Source organism: Octopus bimaculoides, chromosome 13 (genome assembly GCF_046866305.1).
Source record: "Octopus bimaculoides isolate indiv1 chromosome 13, ASM4686630v1, whole genome shotgun sequence".
NCBI lineage: Eukaryota > Metazoa > Mollusca > Cephalopoda > Octopoda > Octopodidae > Octopus > Octopus bimaculoides.
In genome coordinates this window covers 24,839,744-24,854,994 of record NC_142940.1, presented here as the reverse complement: position 1 = coordinate 24,854,994, position 15,251 = coordinate 24,839,744, and the positions used below count along the sequence as shown (strand labels likewise).

The 15,251-nt window shown below is 33.0% G+C and overlaps 1 protein-coding gene across 2 annotated transcripts in view; it reads left to right on the top strand.

Annotated features, from left to right (window-relative positions):
• The window catches only part of LOC106883780 (glutamate receptor ionotropic, kainate 2), a 273,762-nt gene that overhangs the window by 195,453 nt on the left and 63,058 nt on the right, over nt 1–15,251 (top strand). For both annotated transcript variants that reach the window (XM_014934911.3, XM_014934910.3), the window contains exons 4-7: nt 345–526; nt 1,348–1,401; nt 4,736–4,978; nt 14,382–14,486. In XM_014934911.3, the coding sequence (XP_014790397.2) occupies nt 345–526; nt 1,348–1,401; nt 4,736–4,978; nt 14,382–14,486 (584 nt within the window). The remainder of the gene's footprint in view (nt 1–344; nt 527–1,347; nt 1,402–4,735; nt 4,979–14,381; nt 14,487–15,251) is intronic.

The following is a 15,251-nucleotide window of genomic DNA, read 5'->3' as shown; positions in this document are numbered from 1 at the left end:
ATTTATCAACCCCGTCAGTCGGTTGAATAACTACAATGAAACTCTCCCATAATCTGATCCTACCCTTATATTTATGGAAATAATTAATAATTCTGGTAATTTAAATGAAAAGCCGCGCAAAGTTAACCTTGTATGTAGTTAACAACTTTTGTTCCATTACACTAATGAATTTTGAATGCTCATTTGCGTTTTATCACACATTACAACTTTACAAATGACAATTACTGCTTATTGTGATAAGTTTTTATGATCACAACAAAATTGTTGTGTTCAATTAAATTATAATTGTATTTAATTACACTGAATAATGTTCATTATTATTATTGATCTTCTTTTACTTGTAGGCTTCCTTTTGGTTGAGAAACTTATTCATATTTACCAACTGGATGTAAAGGCTGCCAAAATCACGTCAGACAAACGCAGCATACCTGAGATAATACGCTACCTGAAGATTACTCGTTCTCAGTTCTTTAATCAATATATTGTCATCTGTGACTCTGTCACTGTCACACGGATACTTAAACAGGTAAAGAACACACTGTTATTCCTAATTTCACCACAACGCTCTTTGCGAAATTTATGTTAAAAATTTGTTATATTTCTCTTCACATGACACTCATATTCACCGAGTCGATGGGAAGCCAAGTGTTTTTCATTACTGTGGGTTTTTAACAATATTTGATTTTCAAAGGGCAATTTCATTTATTCGAACATAAATACCGAAAGGAAAATACCATCATTAATGAAAGATATTATGTAACTATCGACTGATTTCTTTCGATGGATTCATATCTCCACTGTAGTCGAGAAAAGACAACGCCAAACTACCACGTTCATCTAAATCTATAGTGGAAATCTAACAAGCTATTGTTAGAGGTTATCATTTCGCAGTAATATTTTCTCTAAATACGTATCTTATGCCATTTTTTTCATTTCACTATCTATTTATTATAACCCGCAGGGAAGATTCAGTTTCGGTAAAATGACAAAAGATCTTTCCTAATCAAAATTACAATAATTTTTGTCTTAAACTTCCAACTAAAATTACAAATCACATAATATTTTATATGAATTAGTTAATGTACACATTAAATATATAATTTCATCAAGGGAAAATATTACCTGGAAAGGTATAAATGCTGAAGTTGCTATTTAAACATTTTATAAATTTTTAGGTAGTACTTTTAAATGTAAAACTACATAAAACATGCAATATACCGTCTCCACATTACTTTGTTATGAAATATGGACACGTTTTTGAATGTGAATTTTTAACGCAAATATTATTGCTAGTTGCTCGTTTTACTGTATTACTGAGAGTTTATTTTGTTTTCCAACTCATTTCAGGCTCTATTGCTAAGTATGATGTCGTATCCATATAACTGGTTAGTAGTCAACATGGTAAGTACTAATTATTTCTGATACAAATGCATGGCATTGTTATCCCAAAGGAATCAAGCTCAACCCATACTCTGAGTATACCTTAAATTTTATATCAGCATAGTTATTCCATATGTTTAAAATATTTTCCTGTCTTATACGATATAAATAAACACCTCTTAAAACACCTAGATACAATAGCAATGTAGAGGGTGGTCCAGAAGTCACACATCAATTAGTTCAATATGCTCCTGACTTGTTAAAAACATGCTTCAGTTTTTCTAAAATTGAATAAGTATAATAATGAGGAACACAGACACGTACTTGTGCATGGTGAACAAAATGAATAATAATAATGATTTCAAATTTTGGCACAAAATCAGCAAGTTCACGGAAGGAGCTAAATCAATTACATCGGCCTCAGTATCCGATTGGTAACCTATTTTATCGACCGCGAAAGGATGAAAGGTAAAGTCGACCTCGGTGGAATTTGAACTCAGAATATAATAATAATAATAATAATAATAATAATAATAATAATAATAATAATAATAATAATAATACTCTGGGATATGCCAATACACACAGATAGAGAAATTAAGGCAAATAGACCAGATATAGTTGTCAAAGATCATGAAGGAAAAAAATGCCTTCTAATTGATGTTTCAATACCAGCAGATGACAACGTTTCTCTAAAAGAAATGGAAAAACTTTCAAAATACAAAGACCTGGAAATAGAGATAACTCGAATGTGGAATCTAAAAACAGAAACAATTCCTATCATAGTAGGTGCCTTAGGTATAATAAAAAAATATTCAGACAAATACATAACAAAAACACCAGGACTTACAAATATATATAACATACAGAAAATTGCACTACTGGGTACTGCACACATTCTACGCAAAACACTTTCAATACAGTAAACATAAGAGCACCACAGCAAACCACAGCACATACCCAAGGCGCACAGAGCTGCGCTCGGTAGTGAAGTGAAAGCACGTTATAAAAATAAAACTACTGAATAATAATAATAATAATAATTATGATAATAATCCTTTCTACTGGAGGTATAAGGCCTCAAATTTGAGCGGGAGGGGACCAGTTGATTACATTGACCCCAGTATTTCATTGGAACTTAATTTATCAACCCTGAAAAGATGAAAGCCAAAGCCGATCTTCTCGGTGGAATTTGTATCCAGGATGTAGCGAGAGACGAAATACCGCTAAGCATTTCGCCCGGGGTGCTAACGATTCTGCCAGTTCGCCGCCTTAATAATAACAATAGCAATAATAATAATAATAATAATAATAATGATAATAATAATAATAATAATAATAATAATAATAATAATAATAAAAACAATAATAATAGCGTAATATGGTGCGAGACTTTTGGCCCGCCCTGAATAGTAGGGTTTACATCTAATTATTCGTACTCACCACGGTAAGCTGGTGAAACAGAGATCACATGTACTGTGTTCTTACAATCAATCCTGCCCTACCTTCATCTGCAATTCATAGTGATTCTTCTTATGAACAAGTGGAATGTACTAAAAAGGAATTATCTTCACTATGAACACAATGGAAGCTTGCTGATATTTCACACACAGCAAGAAAACCTAGTAAGAAATGAATCTCCTTCAGTGTTGACTATGAACATTTTAGTAAATCTATGAAATGAAATAACGTGATTATTAATAGACGTGATCATTAATAGTGGTCCAGCACTTTATAAATACAGTTACTCTGTCCTAAATTTCAATCAGTGGGATTGAACTCGCGATTTTATGAATATGGGTTGAACTTTTTATTCATTCGTGCAGGCCACGACTTTTATACGGGACTATTCGGTAATTTAATAAAACGACTCAAATCTACTAAAAGAAAGAAGAGAAAAAACAATGAATTTTAATAAATACTTCTGTCGGTGTTTCCGATGAGCTTTAGTATAAGTTTAATCCATATACCCGCCTTCAGCATCGATGACTGCTTCAGCGTGGGACCGGTGACATGCCTGCATCAAATGGCCTTTATTCATTTCGAACAACACTTGGACAATAGCAGCCTTCAGGGAAACTTTTGTATTGCGAGGATAGTGATTAGTCTCGTTTTCAACATCGTTCCAAACGTAGTAGTCAATGAGATTTAAATCTGGCAAGTTTGAAGGCCACATGTTTGGTGTTACTTGATCGTAAAGGTTTTCTGACATTCACTCTTGGATTCGGTGAGCTTTGTGAGAATGTGCTGAATCTTCCTAAAACACGGACTTCCACTGTACTTCATCCATCAAATGTTTAACAACTGTCTCCAGCACCTCAACGAATCCAGCAGTATTAATTCTAAAACCCTGTTTTAGAGTGAATACTGTTGGCGACCACTCCTAAAAATATCAAAGGTTTCAGTAACTGTCTTTGCACTCTAGGGACGAAAGAACGATCTGCGCATAACCATTTATCATTTCTCTCGTCAAGACTTTTGGTCCTGGTCGAAATTTTTTGCAAGAGAAAAGAACCATAACATGTCCTTTCGTGAGGGTTTCTAATCTTGTTAAGTAACTGCTTAGCACGGATCAGATGGTTTTCCTGTGCCCTTGCAAATCTGATTTGGCCTCTCTTCAATACATAAAATATGTATTGAATGTCCTTGTGCACCACAGTTCTGATAGTCCACTCCAACACCTGATGTTGCTTAGAGGCTGCATAACTGCATGTCATTTGATTTCTTGTCTTAGCTTTTTATCTGCCATACATCGGTATATTTCCCCCATGAAACTTTTTAATTGGTTTGAAGAGAGCAATGTACTGATAATTTCGTGTCCCCATATAACACACGAACCTTCTACATTGTAATAAACAACTGATTCTGTCCTCCGTCACTAAAACTTGCATTTCAATTGGTAAAAATTTAGGTCATACCTACTTGTATAGCCTCAGGTCACTCCTAATCAAGTAGACAGCCCTATGTTTAAAAGCATTTTAGCCATGGCTAAGCAATCCAAGCGGTAGAAAGAACAATATATAATTTATCCTTCCCTCTTATACAGTTGAGATTTGAAAGAAATTTATTTCTATATCTATTTAGGGACCCAATCTAGTATACATTTCTAGTGAATTGTAACGAAACATTGAAACCCGTACTTATAAACCATAGAGAAATCTAAAAGCATAAGTTATTGTATCATAAAATTCGAAGTAATGTGCATCAATATTATGTACACAACTTCAGAACATTCATACAGCAGTCGAAAATGAACACCAATAACTGATTATTAAATATTCAGTTCAGAATTATTGATTACGCTAAATTTTTCATTTGCACCACTTTTTGTAATTGTTTTCATTTACTTTTCTAGGGACTGGAGGAAGTAGATTTGGATGATCTAATTCCGGCGCATCCTAATGTAACATTGCTTCAGCTCATGGTAGACCAAAATTCGTCCCAATGTACAGAAACTATGTTAACTGATAAAAACCTGTCCTTAGCTGATGCAATACTTCACGATGCTTTTCTTTTATCGATGGAATTAATGGACTCAACAAATGAGAACTCAACAAAAGTCGAATCTAACTCTACATTAGGGTTACCAATACAAACGGTGAGAAACTTTATCATTATTTGTTACTGTAAATATTGTTTTTCTCTTTACCGTTGGTTTGAGCAAACGACTCAATCTATGCGTATGTAAGCTATACAATTCATACTTATTAAAAGAAAAAAGCATAAAACGAAAACAAAACAAAAACATTAAAAACACAGTATAATTAAAATCACAAAGAGATGTGCAGTAACTATATCTGAAAATCGCAAGTGGATACTTTTACTTATTCAATTTAAAAGTTATTCTCATACAGATATAAATGAATTAATCGTCTCGTACGAATTGCCTATTTTATCATAGTAATCGGAAACAAGATGAAGACATCTTTGACATTTAAAGGCTCCTTTGGTCTGGTGGGGTCAATGCAGTGGCTATGCAGATTGTGCTTCCTTAGGATGGCGGGCGGAATATCCAACTGGGTAACTGTACTGGGTAAAATATTCTTTCGTCCCCTTTCAGTATAAAAGAGACCGATAAAATAAGTACTAGGTTTGCAAAGAATGAGTCGTTTTGTTCGACTAGTGGCGGTGATCCAGCATGGCCGCTGTCAAATGATTGAAACAAATAAGAGAATAAAAGAATAAAGGTTTTTCTTACCCACATAAGAACATTCACTTTACTATTTTTCTCTGAGAACAAAAAGACTACTCGCAGCTTCAGGTCGATCAACTTTTCTATGATTCCAAGGTGTCACTTCGCAATCATATCTGCAGCTCTCATTGTTCGAACCCTCTTATTATTAATTACTGATCAAACACACCTCATCACAGATGGCGAATCAATCCGAACATATATATCGCGCAACCTTCTTGTTTAAGTTATGATCTATAGCACAGCAGCCAGTTTGTTTACATTGATATGATTGTAATCATCATTCTTCCTAAACCAAGCTGCATCTTCCACCTCAGCATCACCTATTTCTAGGACAACTCTGAAAACTATTCTACTAGTATCACACTATACAATGCCCTTCTCGATTTGAAAAATAAATACCAATTTCCTTTCCGCAATAATCTTCATCATTGCAACTGTTGACTTTCCAAATTCCTTTCCTCATCTCACTCCAGTTGCTCTCTCCCTTATATAATTCCATGCAGTCTGGATCCACCCAGTGATAGGTAAGTGGCCTACCAGTCGTACCAACTACTTATATCTTCAGGTCAGGCGCTGTTTCTGTCCTTCAGGTTTTCTTTATAAACGCCAGGGAAGCAAATCAAGCTTTCCTTAGCCACAATTCCAATACTGTCCTTTATCATAGACTATGGCAGTTTGTTAACCATATACTTAACTATAGTGTTATGTCCACAACCTAAACAAGTTATAATATAAATTAGATTCTCAGTAGCACAAGTGAAGTTGGTTTTAATTGTGAACTTATCTTCTTGGTTGAATAGGAATTCCGAACCTTCCAGTAGGTTGAGACATGTTCCACAGTTTGGGCGTCCACATTTTGAACCGTTGGTTTTGTGGTTGTTGTGTAAAGCTTCGCATTTGTTAGAAGAAATTTCAGCGAGTTGTGTTGGTTTTTGCATTTGATGAATTTATGTGTTTTCAAAAAGTTGTTTATTTTTGGATCCCTAGTGAACATCGGTAGGTTTTCTACAATAGTGTTGTATGCCCCATTGTTTTTAGGGTTGTCAGTTGAAATATACGGTAGTGTTTTAAGATGAGGGACGGTGTTACGTTTTGTTGCCTTTGGTGTTTTAATGCCTAATTTCTTTGCACGCTTAAGTTCATAGTCTATAAGCAAGAGTGGATATTGTCTTTAGTTAGTGTTGTTCTGAGGTCTTGAAGACGGAGGTCCCGAGTATTTCTATCAGATTCTATTGTGCAAATATTCCTTGCTGAATTAAAGGCGATATTTCTTTTTATGTTTTTCGCTTCCGGTGGCATGAGCTAAACAGGAGATATTACTTCGAGTTCGTTGGGTTATGAAAAATATCAGTTACAATTTGGTTGTTGACTATATCTTTCTATCTATCTATCTATCTATCTATCTATCTATCTATCTATCTATCTATCTATCTATCTATATACATACATACATATATATATATATATATATATATATATATATATATATATATATATATATATAGATATATATATATGTATGTGTGTGTGTGTGTGTGTGTGTATGGGTGCGTATGTCTGCACACGTATTTCCATGTATACACACACACACACACACATATATATATTTGCTGAGTAGGTAAAATATTTATTTGCAAACTGTAATAAGTTTTATCTTAGAAAAATATGATCTAAAGCTTCTTTTTAAATGTTTTTGCTACTACGATGACGTTTATGAAAATAGATATACAATTTTCCATGAAAAATACAAATAACACTTTCGAAAACTGTGTCATGGGTTTTCCCCCGATGATTCTAAATGAATTCCATACAAAATAACACAAAGCAATACAAAAAGTTTAAAATAAAGTTGGAACGTAATAAATATCAAGAAAATATTAGTAAAATTATTTAAAAATTTTAAGCAAAATCAATAGTTCATACTCTCAAGATTTGCAATTTCGATTAATAGTAAAAAAAATACAATCGATAAAAATTTAAGATCTTTCCTAGTTGCATATGAATGATTTCCTGTTTTTCTTTCAATATAGACATCCCTAACGTAAATAACTGTTTGTGAAACAACATTAATTTATATAACCACTTATACCGCTGATTATGAACTACCAAACACATGGGAATACACAATATACATTTTGCCAATTTAATCACAGATATATACATATGCACAAGCATACAGGCACTGAAAAATACTATAACGAAAAATAAATGCATGCCCCCACACACAAACACACTCAGATACGTACGTACGTTGAAATATATGTATCGTTGCTATTATGTTAAACTGTCGCATTTCCAAATTTTGCCAAATGCATCTTTTTCAATATTTTTCTTCGCAATAGCCGATTCTTTTGGTCAAACTATCGTAGCTCCAGTTGCTTCAGATGCCAAGATATCAATAATTGTTAAAGTGTAATACAACAGTTTTGCTATGGAATGGTGAAACTATTCTTTCGTTTTCTCAAAAAGCAACATTTTGGACTTACGAAACGTTTGCATAATAGCAACGATGTGCTTATATAAATATGTATATTCATATATTCCCACTTTGAACAGTTTGCGTTTGCAATCCATGAACAGGGACCATCAACTAAGTAACCGATGCACATGCTTGAAGTTTTTGCGTTTCAATAATTTTTCTCTGTTTTTCACTCATTCTCGAATTTGATGGACTTATAGCGGTACGTAAGCCGACTCAGAAAATGTCTTGTGAGATTTTTATTGATGTACCCGTAGAGACCCAGAGCGGGTCGAAACGTGTGTCGTACCCAATAAAATCTTTTATTCATTCCATCTATTTTATTAATACTATATATATATATATATATTTATATATTTTTATATTTTTTTATATTTTTTTATATATTATTGTTTTATATATTATTTTCTTCATTTTGTACTTTTTTGTACTTCTTTGTAAAAAAACATTTTCATCCTCCTTCTTGATAATTTGCTTCATCGCAATGAAAACCGGTTAGAATAAATCTTAATTAAATTATGCTCCCAGTTCAGCATTCTGGCTATTTTACATTTTCCTATATATATATATATATATATATATACATGTATATGTATATATATCTATGTGTGTGTTTCTTTGTGTCTGTGTTTGTCCCCACCTCCGCTTGACAACCGGTGATAGCGTGTTTATGACCTCGTAACTTAGCCTCTCGGCAAAGGAGACCGATAGGATAAGTACTAGGTTTTTAAAAGATAAGCCTGGTGTCGATTTGATCGATGAAAAAAACCTTCAAAGCAGTGCCCCAGCATGGTCGCAGTCAAATAATTGCAACAAGTAAAAGAAGAAAAGAAGATAAACGCGCACACACACACACACACACACACACACACACGCACACACATGCGCGCACGCACATACCCACACATACACACATATACCTTCTTCTCTTGCACTCTTCTATCTTTGAAAGAACTTTTTCTTCACCCATTCCCTTCCGGTCATTTCAATATGTTACCGCGTGTGTATCGTTGGCGATTTTCTTTCTCCATCTTCCCTTCTTTGGACTTTTTCTGTATTTCGGATGAAGGGCTCCGCCCGAAACGTGAAATCCTCTTTCTTTTCTTTTCTTTCCTGAGCGTCCAATAACACTGTACTTATTCCACGTCCTAATTGACAAATTCTCCTCTCTTATCGTATATAAAGAAAATTATTTGCTTACCTGGGGTAAAAAGTAGAGTTTTGGTTGCATGCATGATAATCTAAATGTTATTCTTCTATCATTATTTCATTAGAAATATTTAGAAATGGAAGGGCAAAATTCGGCAAGGTCAAATTTAAATTGAATAAATCTAGAGTCACGTTTATTGGTAATATTTTAAAACCAAATAATGTCTGTTACTATCATTTCTCTGTTTGTAAAGTTTCTAATGCTGCTATGGAGGTACTTCAAATTTTCTTGCTGACTAATGCAATCTCAGATTTAGCTGGAAGGGTAATTTAACCTGCTGGCTTTGGGGGGTAAACTTTTCTTTATCACTTTTATTTGTAATAAACGTCTTGCATTTTCCTTTCTTATACTTCTAGTCTATTGTCTAATTTTAGGATATGTTCTAGCCATTCAAATCACAAATTTTAATATCTTTTATGAATATAATATAAATGCAGCACTTCAGGCACAAAACCGCCAGTATGATGTGGAAATCTCCATCGACTACAAAGCCTTATAAAAGCCTTAAAGCTGGAGGTTTTAAAAGTTTGCCAAAATACTGAGATGCTTGACCAAATGCAAAAAGCTCCAGTTTTGGGATGTTTCGAATCATAGTGGAAACTAATTTAAGGATTCTTAGGCCTAATCTGGTGAAAATAATTCCTCTAATTTCGCTAGTCGAATTGCTGCAAAGAATTGTGTATTTTATTTGAGAATATGATTGATAAACAGACATTCTTTTTAGCTTTGCCGTAATAAACTTCAAATCTATTGCGACATGAGTACATAGATACTTAAACACGTGTGTACATATATACATACATACATACATACATACATACATACATACAAACATACATACATTCACAGATATATGTATATATATATATATATATATATTTATGCATATATTATATGTATATATGTCTACATCTATCTATCTATCTATCTATCTATCTATCTATCTATCTATCTATCTATTTATCTATCTATCTATCTATCTATCTATCTATCTATCTATCTATCTGTCTTTCAGTCTGTCTGTCCATCTGTCTGTCCGTCTGTCTGTCCGTCTGTCTGTTTGTCTGTCTGCATGTCTGTCTGTTTGTCTGTCTGTCTGTCTCTCTCTTTATATATATGTATTATGTATGTATATATACCAATATACGTATGTGAGTGCACACACTAACACATGAATTAATAAAATTATTCAATTCTGAAGTTGTCCTTCCGCAATTTAAGCCATTTTGTCTCAGAAGTGCTGGTTTGAAGGTCATTTCGTGACAAATAATTTGCATTCCTTTTTATGATTATCTGTAACAAGTTTATTACTACCCAACAACTGGATGTAGTTGGCTGTGTTGATTGTTATCGTAACAAACTTTCTTATGTAGCCAAGCATTCTTGTAATATCAACAAGTGTAACGACTCACTGCACAAAGCACTTGCAAACAAATAGAAACTCTCACAGACAATAATGAGCTAATCATTCGAGGTGCCAGTTCGGTTTGGCGTCGCTGTTGCCGATAGTATTCGCATGTTTCAGACAATTAAATATACTTTACCTGAAAATCGAAATTATTCTGATGGAAAAAAAAAAAATCTTCGTACTCTTATTTTTTCAATATATTGTCTTAGTTCTCCTTTTTGTTATCCCTCTCTGCTTCTTCTTTCTCTTTCTTCTACATTTTCGTCTTGTACCAATATTTTATTGTTTTGTTATTAAGTGACAACTTCGACTACAGGAATTCAAAAGGCCGCTGCATTACATTTTAAATGTCAAATTGTTTAAAGTATTTCCTTTATCTAACGAAGATGCATCATAGTATATGCTTTTCATTTGCCAGATATAATAGGCTACAAATTAGAAGAAATGCAATCGAATTATTTTTGTAAAAGTAACCAGAATTGAATTATTTGAAGTTGTGCTATGTGAACATGGGAAAATTAGTAAATTAATTAAAAGCTCTCCATTTTAAACAGTACATAGATTTGATCTTGAGAACTAAATACTGTTACAGATGTAAGCATTACACAATCTTACCAATGTTCAAATCTATGTCTGATGTACTTCCTCTGATGTATGTAGCCTGGTCACTCCATAAGTTAGTGTACCGGCTGTGTTTCCTGTGTCTATAATTTTGTCCTCAAGGCGCATCTTGGTAAAATATTGAAATATCAGTTTTGATGATATCTGGATAAGAAAATACTGGTCAGAAAACCTAGTAGTTTGGATACCACGCATTAACCATACAAAATATTATGTGCACAGCTGAATATGTTAAAATGAGTATTGTGAGATAATGATGCATTAATCAATTCACTCAGACATCTAAAATTTATGAAAGCAATTGAAAATTCTGGTGCATATTTACTACAAAACGTTAAAATTTTGAGTTAGATATCAGCCATGGATACATCACAGGACTAGTGAAAAATATGTCATAACAAAATTTAAAAATAAAAAAGAGAGATACAAATTATGATATATATCTTTTGCTTGTTTCTGCCATCGAACCGTGGCTATTCTGGGGCACCACCTTAAAGAGTTTATGTCGAACAAATGGACCCCAGTACTTATGTTTTTAAGTTTAGTCGTTACGAGGACGTGAACAAAGCAACGCTTGTTGTAAAACGAGGTTGGTATAAGCATAAAAATACATGCATATACATACCCACATATACGTACATGCACACACGCGCGCACACACGCGCACACACACACACACACACACGCACACACACACGTACATACACACACATATCGGGTTTCCACACAGTTTTTGTCTACCTAATTCACTCACGTGGCATAAGTCGGCTCGGGGTTATTTTAAAAGATATTGCCCAAGGGATTGAATAGTGACGAACCTGAAACAACGTTGTTGCAAAGCCCTCTTTTTAACCATACTTTACGGTTAAAAATTCAGATTGTTCCACTCCACTTAAAACCTCTTTGTTTTAAGACTTCCTTGTTTCTATATGTACGAGAAGCTTTAAATTTTTCTCTGTCAAACTATTCTTGATCTGGGAAAGGTAATAAAAAAACTGATTGAGTTATTAATGAATCACTCGCAGATTTCTTTCATCATATTACATCTCATATCTGTTATTTCTCTTCAGAAATTTACACCAACACAGGTACAGAAAAACCAATTTAAAAGCATCACTAAGTTTATCGATCTTTGTTATGATCTCTGTGTTATTTTGAAATGTATCGGTCTCGTCTTTGCTCTGTTCTCATCCATTACAAACCTCAGAAATTGTTAAGCCATAATGTGTTCAGAACACAACATCCGTATTTCAAACGTACATTTCTTTATCAGTTCTATGACTGTTTGATCTGTCTTGAAAACTAGACGTAATTTTATGTAATGGTAAAATCAATATTAATTTTTCAGCGATTATTTCGAATTAGCTGACATATATTTTCCAAATTCTGAATTAGCCAACATATAAATAACAAATTACCTCGCCTTGCAAATAATAAGTTTGTGGTAAGGTTTTGTGAGTACACATCTATGAAATCCCCGAAGGAACAATAAGCGTTATAAAATTTAAGACAAGCATTTTTGAACATCGCCTGTCACTAGTGATTGCTGCATATGTGAATCATGCTAATACAATGGTTCCTTTAGTATTCGAGTAATATATTACTACATAGTAGTAATATAAACTGCTAGAAGCAAACACACTCATCTATAATCATATACATGGTAATGAGAACGCACAGAATGGAACATATATATGCAAAAAACAGGCGTAGATGTATGTAAAACACAATATGTCTAAGAACTATTTACAAAAATAGATGTTTTCTAAACAATACGCTCTGTACTTTTACTGAATCTCTCGTTCTCTTTTACCTTCTCCCCCATTCTCACTTCCTCTTTCTTTATCTAGCTGCGAAGCAGTCTGATTCTATATGCATATATGTCATTGATTGAGTGTTTGCATAAGAATAACTCTATATTTATAATCACCCCATTCACATACGAAGGAAACTTATGAATATACATATATTTATGAAAACGTGCATATACACACACGTACACATACATACACACATGCACACACATATATACAGAGAGACTTTTCACTCATCTTAAGAACAAGAAAACGGTATTTCCAAACAAGTTTCGGTCATATTGTAATTTCATCAGGAAAGCATATTATTTACTGTATTTCTTGAAACGGTGATTTTCTCTGCGTTAAAATCTGAACACAGCTAGATGTATGGTGAACAATGAAGCATCAATAATCAATGAATAATATGTCGTTGATTTGTTGTATTGTATATGGATGGAGACGAATAGTTACACCCTAGGAAGGTTCTAAATATGTTACATGAAGAGGAAATGGTATAGCCCATTTTTTGGAATATTTGAAATATATGTGACAATTTGTTGTGTTTTGCATTCCAGGGAATAAAAATATTAAACTGCTAAAAATATTTGAAGATATATTTCAATGGCTACTGCGGAGCAAAAGTTGTGTGAAATAATCGAATAGCTATAATTGGATATTTATGCATTTATGTGATTGACATGGAATATATTATATTTTATCCTGGCGTGGCTCATATTGCTGTAGGTAGTGTGGATTATCACACTTGACTTCCTTTGCTGCCATATAGTCTGCTGCTGCCAGCAACGTTGTTTTGTTTAGTTATTCTAATGTGGTTGTTTTAAATTATAGGAGGTAACACATATAGGAAAGCTATTTGAAGAGAATAAAGCTAAAAGTTTAATAAAACAACAGCGTTAACTGCAAACAATAAGCAAAATAATAGTAATCATATCAGGTACTTCCAAACTATTTTTATTATTGAAACTATTTGTTTCTACTGTTGCAAATGCTGTGTCAAATAGTAGCCAGCAATATCGTAATAAATATGTAAGATAACCACATCAAAAGAAATTCTTAAAATATGAAAAAATATTTAAAACATATGCCAGAATTCCGAAGATTAAAATCACAAGCTTTGGAGGACTGACTCCAATCTTAAGTCTTCCCTAATTATAACGATTTTAGTTTTAAGAATAAGTTATTAAGGAAAAAAAAAAAAGAGAAACTTACCAATTAGCATTGTAGCGCAAGAGTTAGATATTATTAAATTTCACTTTATTTTCTATTTTCAGATTCACAAAGACGGTTGTACGGGTCATCTATCTTTTCAACAAAACCAAGTTCGCAAAGAAGAGTTTCTCCAACTTATCATTCTTGGTGGTATGCACAATGGCTCGGTAATGTCGTTTTAAAAGAATGGTATCCTATTGCTATGCAGATTGTATCCCGCTCGAATCATTACCGCTTTCTTCTTATTCCTCATCTTCTCTCCACTTCACTCTCAATGCTCGGCTCAGGTGTTGTTATGTATAGATAAATAGATTTATGTATACATATAATTTAAAAGATACATCATGCATACATGAGTGCAGTCTGAAAGATACATGTACACATTTAGATACTTAAATCCCTAGACGCATATATAAGTTTGTAAATAAATCCAAATGGCTATATGTTTAATACACACATATTTTCACTTATTTATATATCAACATGAACAAGGGTGGGAAAAATCGCATCTTTGATTAATGATTACATCATACATTATCGACGAATGTTTCGTTTGTGCTATTATATTTAAATGTAGACAAAATATACAAAATACGAATCAAACCAATACATCTGAAAATTTATGCTATCACAATATTATATAAACCAAAACGAGTGAAATTCAAAACAAATTGAAATAATATCTATAATGCATGAACACGTACAAAAGGGTTAAAAACAAATATAATATTCTAAGAAAAATCAGTTAAGTATGTGATAACGTCAGTAGATAGCGAAAGAATACAAAATTAAACCTATGTATACTAAAAAAAATAGCTATTTATGTATACTAAAAAAATTAGAGAGATGATACTTATAATGGGCCATTTACATCGTAGTTAATGCTCTTGTCTGTCAAACACCAAATGCGTTTACTAAGGTTCGTAGAATTA